Genomic DNA, 7,684 nt, shown 5'->3' on the forward strand with positions numbered 1-7,684 from the left:
GTGTGAAGGAGGAGAGGAGCAGCGCTGTACAGAAATCACCACATTTACATCAATAATGTTTTGCAATGTACCGATCAGAATGCATTATTTTAAATGTTGTTTTATTTTATGAAGTTATAACATGGTTATGGTTGGTGTTTTTAAAAACAAATGTTTGAATTCATGTTTGCATTTTTGTTGCTTGTCATAGGCCTAGTTATAATTTAAAATCAAATTTACATTTTAAAATTAATTTACAGATTATATTCATGAATGAAAGACAATTCCCAATAGACTTTTTTCTTGTCTCTATTTTTGGCTTGTTGATGTAGGCTATTTAGCTCCTGCAACAAGGGATTCCTTCTGTGTTATGTATGGTTGTTTTATTTATTTTTTTATATAACGGCTGTTGCAGTTGGCTTTCAGACCAGTACAGCTTGGTGTTATTACAATAATTATTATCAGACTAACTTTTAAGTTTTTCATATCAGTATTCTATCTTAAATTACGTGTAGAGGCTGTTGTGAAAATGCTATTCATGCTATTTGTGTCTCTTGTGTTTCAGTGGTGGATTCCATGCAGTGCCGGCTTTGTAAATTCTCCAGCTCCAGTCAAGTGACCCTCTTGAAACATCTTCGCCTTCGCCACGGTCAAGGTGCTGACTGGCCTTGCACACACACCAACTGTGTTTGTGTATTTAAAACACTTGGATCATTGAGATCACACCTCTCGAGATCACACGCGTCAGTGAAAATCCAGGAGTGTGTAACATTTCACTGCGAGTTGTGTGATTTTAAAGAGATTTGCAGTGAAAAAACGTTTTGGAACCATCTCGGACATCATTTAAAGAACAGAGAAACTGTACAATGTCCCTTTCTAAGGTGTACCTTTAAAACAAACACTCGCCCAACCTTCAGTTCTCACAAAAGTCGAAACCATAAAAACTGGACACTTAAGGATTTCCGAACAATACAAAGAACTGTTACTGAAGATGAGATAATTGATGGTGAACAAGCTGATAGTGAAGCAGGGACATCAGCTCATGATGTTGTGGGACTAAATGAGGTTGTAGATACTGTGGAGGATGTAGATAGTGAGACACTTGAGCACAAATTAGCCTCTCTCTTTTTGTCTATGCAAACTGTGTTGCATGTTTCTCGAAGTGCAACACAAAAGATTGTAGAACATTTGCATAACCTGCTGTCTTTCTCTAACACTCAAACTTTCAACAGTGTCAAAGAGATCCTTTCTAAACATAAAATTGAAGTAAATGATTGTGTTTTGCAAGAAATTTCAAGTGCTATAGCTCAAACTAATCCACTCCTTTTAACAATATCAGAGAAAGGTTCCCTATATCTACAGATCACAGAAGGAATATATACTTCAAAGGGCACTTTCCTGTTATCGAACCCACAGAATATCTGTACAACGCAGCCCATAAAAACTCTTTTGTATATATATCTGTCACTAAGGTACTTGAGACTTTACTTGGGTGTACAGATTTTTTGGACAAAATTGTATTTAATCAAGAAGCTTTATCTGGGCACTTTAAGTCTTTTCAAGACGGCAAGTATTACAAGGAGAATAAGCTACTGGGAGAACAAAACACTTGTATCAGTTTGGGATTATACATTGATGAATTTGAAGTGTGTAATCCATTGGGGACCTCTAGAAAAGTTCATAAGATTACGGCAGTATATTGGGTGGTTCTAAATTTACCAGCCAGGTTCAGATCGAGTCTCACTTCAATTCAGTTGGCTGTCTTGGGTAAAAGTGTAGACATAAAAAAATATGGTTATGAAAAGTTTCTTGAGCCATTGCTTAAAGATATAAAGTGCCTAGAACAAGAGGGAATTTTTGTTGAAGTTGTGGGCCAGTTTGTTAAAAGCACTGTGTATTGTGTAAGTGCTGACAACCTCGGTGCGCATGGTCTTGCTGGCTTTTCTGAAAGTTTTAATGTTGAAAATTTCTGTCGGTTTTGTTTGATTAGTCGGGGCCAAATTGCAACCACTGAGGTTAATGATTTTCAATTGAGAAGTGTTGATCAGCATAACTTGTTTCTGGAAGAGCTTAAGCAGGGGGGCAACCTCAAAAGTGTTAAGGGGGTCAAAAGTGAATGTGTACTGGGCAAACATCTCTTGTTTTTTCACCCAATAACTGGATTTCCTCCAGATCTGTTGCATGATCTTTTGGAAGGGGTCATCCCTGTGGAATTATCCTTATGTTTGAAAAATCTGATTTCAAAACGCTTTATTACATTTGATGAGTTAAATGACTGCATAACATCATTTCCCTACAAGTATGAAGACAAAGTAAACAAGCCCCACAAAATTCCAAAAGCAAGCTTTGAAAAGGGGACAGTGGGGGGAAACGGGCATGAAAACTGGACACTGCTTCGTTTACTTCCTTTTGTGATTGGACGCAAGATACCAGAACAGGAGCCAGCTTGGGTGATTTTAATGGACCTCAAGGAAATTCTTGACATTGTTGTGTCAAGTAGGCTTTCTGAAGAAGCACTGTGTTATTTATCTTATAAACTACTCGATCATTGCAAGTTGCTCACCAGTACCTTTCCAGAGTTCAGACTGAGGCCGAAACATCATTTTATCGACCACTACCCGCAACTTATTCGCTGCTATGGGCCTTTGATTGAATTATGGACAATGCGATATGAGGCTAAGCATAGCTACTTTAAAAAGGTTGTCCATGACACTCGCAACTGGAAAAATGTGCTGCTCACTCTGTCCACGAAACATCAGCAAATGATAGCCTACCACCTGGACAGTGGGATCCTTTTCAAGCCAAAACTGTATGTTGAAAATGTGAAGGTGGTCAGGGTTTCAGAATTGGATCCATCTCTCAAGTATGAAATACAGAAGAAGTACCCACATCTAGACAGTGTGTCCCTGTCTAAAACGGTTCACCTGGATGGGACACAGTATGCGGCAGGCATGATTTTGTCTTCTGGGCAGTGCAGTGGCCTCCCTGAGTTCCATAAGATTGCAAACATTCTTGTCAATGCAGAGGAGGTGGCATTCATTTGTAAAAAACTTTCTTCTTGGTACATGGAACATTACAGGTCCTATGAACTTGTTGAAAACACCTGTGCAGACCTTCTTGTCCTGGATCCAGATGTGCTGACGGATTACCATCCTCTAGCAGCGTACACAGTTGGTGGGAAGCTTATGGTGACTCCGAGGACATTCCTTCTCCATTAACCTCCTGAGACCGAGCGTTTTTTCTGGTGTGCATTTTTTTTATTTCTCCTTGCTATCTGGGATAAGTAGGACCTAATAAGTACAATACCTAAAGTTTGTCTTTGTACAGGAAGTAGTTTTTGCAAAAAATGATGTCCTCATATGAGGACACTGGGATTATCTCAACATAAAAAAAAACTGTATTTGCTGTTTGGGACCAGAAGGGCCCAATTTGTGTAAATTCAAATTTTCAGCTTTCTACAACATTGGTGTAATCTGTCTTCTAATTAGGTTTGACTAATCATTTTCTCCCACTTTTCTCTCTCCCCTCTTTTCAGACTATGTTACTTCGGGTCGTTCTTTCCTCCAGAGATGCCCGGCGAATCCAGCTTCCAGAAGTCCCAACATCTGTGGAGGGCCTGATTAATATGCTTAAAGAGAGACTCAATCTTCAAGAAGATTTCTCACTACAGTTTGAGGATCCGGAGTTTGGAAATGCACTCTGCAACTTAACAGAGATGTCAGAATTACCAGCTGTGCGTGCAGTCTTGCATGTCATGTGGAACTGTGATTTGTCTCCACTTAACCAATCCACTAGTTCAGTCTCCTCTCAGGACACAATCAGTGTTCACTCTGAGGATTTCAGGCCTAGTTGGACCGATTCTATCCAGACCACATTAAGGCAAGTCGCAGAGTGGCCATCTCCATTCTCAATCCCCAAGTTTGCATATGATGTGGAGCTGAAATTGTCTAAGGCCAATGACACACATGAAAAGACAAAGAAGGGCGTTGAAGTGACAAGAGACATGAAGATGGAGATATTGGATAAAATTGCACAAGCAATTTTTGAAATCAAAAGCTACCCTGAGAAAGATGAGCTTGAGTCAGTTGCCGCTGCGCTCATTCAGAAGTATCCATGTCTGAAAGAGCCATTTGGCGTCACAGGCTACGAGGGATGGAGAACAAGTATCAAGTACAAACTTGGAAACTACAGGTCAAAGCTTCGCCAGGCAGGATGCAATGAGGTAAATGTAAACAAGAAAAGAAAAGGTGGAGGGGAAGATGACAGTCCATTTACCCTGAAAAAGCCCAAACGTGGAGAGGTCAATCATGTGCCAGATTACCCACAACACCATGATGATTCTACCCTTGAAGAGGAAAGAGTATCTCTGGTCGATGAAATGAAGAAGAAGAACAGGAACACAACATTGATAGAACAGAAGATGGAGCTGACGTTTTCCCTCAGGCGAAGGGAGGTGGTAGAGTGTCAGCCGATGGTATCTGAGATCCAGGAAAGGTGGCCTGCTCTGTTTTCTTGTGAAGAGGTAAGGATCTATTCTTTTTTATTTCTACTGTTCAGACAAGCGAGTAAAAGAAGATGTTATGTTGACATTTTCTACTGAGACTTCATTCTTCCTCAGAAGCGTCATCCAACGTGCTGCTGACGTGTCATTTACCAGCTGGTCTGCCGAGTTGGCCATGCACCTTCCATCCTGGGTGGTCTCTGGAGGAAGGAATCCCAGGTATGACATACCTGGGATTCCCTCCTTCAGAGACCAGAGGCCAGCTGATGAATGACACATCAGCAGAACGTTGGATGACACCTCTGATGAAGACGACGACGTCTCAGTTGAAACTGTCATGGTAACATCCTTTTTTACTTGCTTGTCTAAACAGTAGAAATAAATTGCAATAATAACAAGAAGACAAAAGTAAAATGTTTAATCAGGTAAGAATGTGTGTTTTTTTTTTATGTCTTCCAAGGAGTAATTCACTTTCTGCAATTTATGGATGTGGCATAGTCACCCTTTTTATTTAATTTTTAATCCTCAAAATCCATGGTTAAAAATGAGGTTCTTTATTTCCTGTGGTGCATTTTAGTATGTAATCCACTTTTTCACAGGTCACAGAAAAATGGTCAGATATTTAACATGGTGCAGACTCATAACAAGTTACCCAGGAACTTCCTGTAAGAAATTCTGACATTATGGTTTGAAAATTGATAATATTTTTTTGGTTTTCTTGTTAAGATATCTAAGGAATTTCATCGTATCACGAGCAAAGACCTCCTGGGGACTTTCAATGCATCCCTTGACAAGTTTGGGCCTGGCCTGCTGAAAATCTACAGGTCTAAGAAAGGAGCTTTTGGTCAGGAGATGGAGGACCTCCTTGATCAACTTGATGATCAGGTCAGTGAACTGCTCTTTTGCCTGGCAGTTTTAGAAGAGCATGAATATACTTATTAGGAATGACAACATTACAGTACTATACTAATTGAACTACTTATGTTTTCCACTTTTAGACATCCGACATTGTGTCCCACCGGAAAACAGCAGCACTGAGAGGCCTGCCTATCTACCTCCGCGAAGATGCAACCACGTTTTTCCTGAAGTGCTTGGTAAGTAAAAGTAACTGCAGGAAAGACAAATAATTCAGGTCATGCAGCTAATTACTTATTCTCACAAGATGTTTTTAAGGAGTAGTTAATCCAAAATGTAAGTACACCTCCCCAGGGCAGTTTATCAGTCCAGATGATTTTGGGGTGAGGGTTGGACTTTTCCACTTCAGATCCCTTTTTTTCTGCTGAGGGGAACAGTTGGTCATTTTGGGTGGTGTTTCAGCACAAGGTTGGTGGGTTACATTGATTAAAGAAAGAGATTTATTTTTTCTGGTTAATACCTCCACAAGTTAAATGGCAAATTAGTATAGCGTGGTACTAAATAATTAATTTCATCAGTATAAATGTATTTAGTCTGAATGTTTTTTTATTTTTTTTAATCTTTCTTAAACAAATCATTAATTTGAAAGCTGAGAGACAAAATTTGAAAGATGATCCTCTAAGAGTAAGGCTTTTTTTGGCTGTCATTTTTGTTTGTTTTAAAAGCAGAACCATTGTTACAATGGGCTCTTTGCACAGCTTCACTACTTCCTTTACACCAACTTGTTTACTTCATGTAAATCACCCTCCTTAAACTACTAAATCTATTCTTGGCTTTAGCAGTTTTCATTGGCTGTCAGATTTCAGTTTATAGCTGCCCATGTTCTTCTGCCTTTTTTTAACATTTCAACTTCTTTTAGCCGTTATGAAGCCAATCATCTCTGCTTACAAGTTATACTTTTCAGCTTTAGCATTAACCTTTTCAGAATTCACACATATTTTTTTTTTCATAAAATGACTCTTTCTACTGTCTTACTTTTTCTAAGCTCTTAATAATGTACCTGTTCTCCTTCCTCAGGACACCGACATTTTGGCACCAGTGCAAGGTGCATCTGTTGCCATCCTCTCTGTGCTACATGAAGAAGCCGACAACACTGTGCGAGACCAGGCGGTTGTGTTGGAAGGGGACATTGTGCTTCATAATATTCCAAACCTCTCTACTGCCATGGCATACCTCTTCGGCCTCCTGTATGCCCTCAACATTGATTTTCCAAAACAGATGAGGTACTCCTTTGAGGCAATTCAGACCATCTTTTTTTCACTCGGTGGCTCTCGATGCTCACAGCGCACAAGGTCACTGAAAGCGAAGCTTGTACTGTGACTGTTATTGAAGTTTAAGTGCATTGTTGTTACACTCATGTAAAACAAAACAAAGTTCATATGCTTCACCTCTGGATTATATAATAATTCAGCAGTTGCCAAAGGGTGTCTAGTGTTTCAACTGTTAAATTCATTATTGTTAAGTAAAGCTTGAATGTGTATATGCAAAAAACAAGAAAAATGGCTGTTCACATGTAAAGTCAACAAATGGCACAAAGTAATTCAGTGTTAATGTGTAAATTCAGAAGCCGCCAACCATGAGGGGGGGTGGAGGGTAATCATTATATACAGTACGTGTTCAGTAAGACTAGCATTGATTTAAAATACTCAGCATTGAGGAAGATTCACCCCAAATGTTACTAGACTATAGAACAGTATGCACGTTTCATAATCTGCAACAAACAAGTTAATCTCTTTGACCTCTGGAATATATAATCATTTGGCAGTTGCCAAGGGGTGCATATAGTGTTTCAACTGTTAAATACATTACAGTTTAAGTAATCTTTAAGCTTGGATGTGTATATGCAAAAAAAAAAGTAACCAAATGGCTAGAATGGCTGTTCACATGTAAACATTTACATTTCAGTTCAGTGTCAATTTCAAATTCTCAGCATGGAGGAAGATTCACTCCAAATGTTAATATTAGACTAATAGAACAGTATGTATGTTGTTTTTTTACACATGCATTAATGATGGTTTTACTGTTGTTCACTGGTAAACTGAATAAAAAAAATCTTGACAACATTCAGCTGTAGTGTGTATTATTAATTATCCATATATTGAGCAGTTTTGAATGTAAAATTATAGCCAAAATAAATTGTATTATTTATTCAACAAGAATATTTGTGTTAGGTGAATCAAGGAATAAATGCCATTGGAGGAATAATTGTGTATTTATACAACAAGAATATTTATATTTAAAGAAAGTAGAAATACATGACATTGATGGGAAAAATTGTTTATTAATTCA

The 7,684-nt window shown here is 38.6% G+C and overlaps 1 protein-coding gene across 5 annotated transcripts in view; it reads left to right on the top strand.

The window, feature by feature from the left end:
• Window positions 1-7,458, top strand: part of LOC307032161 (uncharacterized protein) — a 374,501-nt gene extending 367,043 nt beyond the window's left edge. For 3 of the 5 annotated variants that reach the window (XM_079669966.1, XM_079669969.1, XM_079669968.1), the window contains 6 exons: window positions 545-634; window positions 3,059-3,223; window positions 3,515-4,501; window positions 5,207-5,365; window positions 5,479-5,574; window positions 6,413-7,458. In XM_079669966.1, the coding sequence (XP_079526092.1) occupies window positions 3,518-4,501; window positions 5,207-5,365; window positions 5,479-5,574; window positions 6,413-6,715 (1,542 nt within the window). In that variant the 5' untranslated portion in view covers window positions 545-634; window positions 3,059-3,223; window positions 3,515-3,517 and the 3' untranslated portion in view covers window positions 6,716-7,458. The remainder of the gene's footprint in view (window positions 1-544; window positions 635-3,058; window positions 3,224-3,514; window positions 4,502-5,206; window positions 5,366-5,478; window positions 5,575-6,412) is intronic. The other 2 variants (XM_079669967.1, XM_079669970.1) reach the window with 1 other exon arrangement.
• Window positions 7,459-7,684: the final 226 nt, after the last annotated feature.

Source organism: Notothenia rossii (genome assembly GCF_949606895.1).
Source record: "Notothenia rossii genome assembly, chromosome: 3".
In the NCBI taxonomy this organism is placed as follows: domain Eukaryota; kingdom Metazoa; phylum Chordata; class Actinopteri; order Perciformes; family Nototheniidae; genus Notothenia; species Notothenia rossii.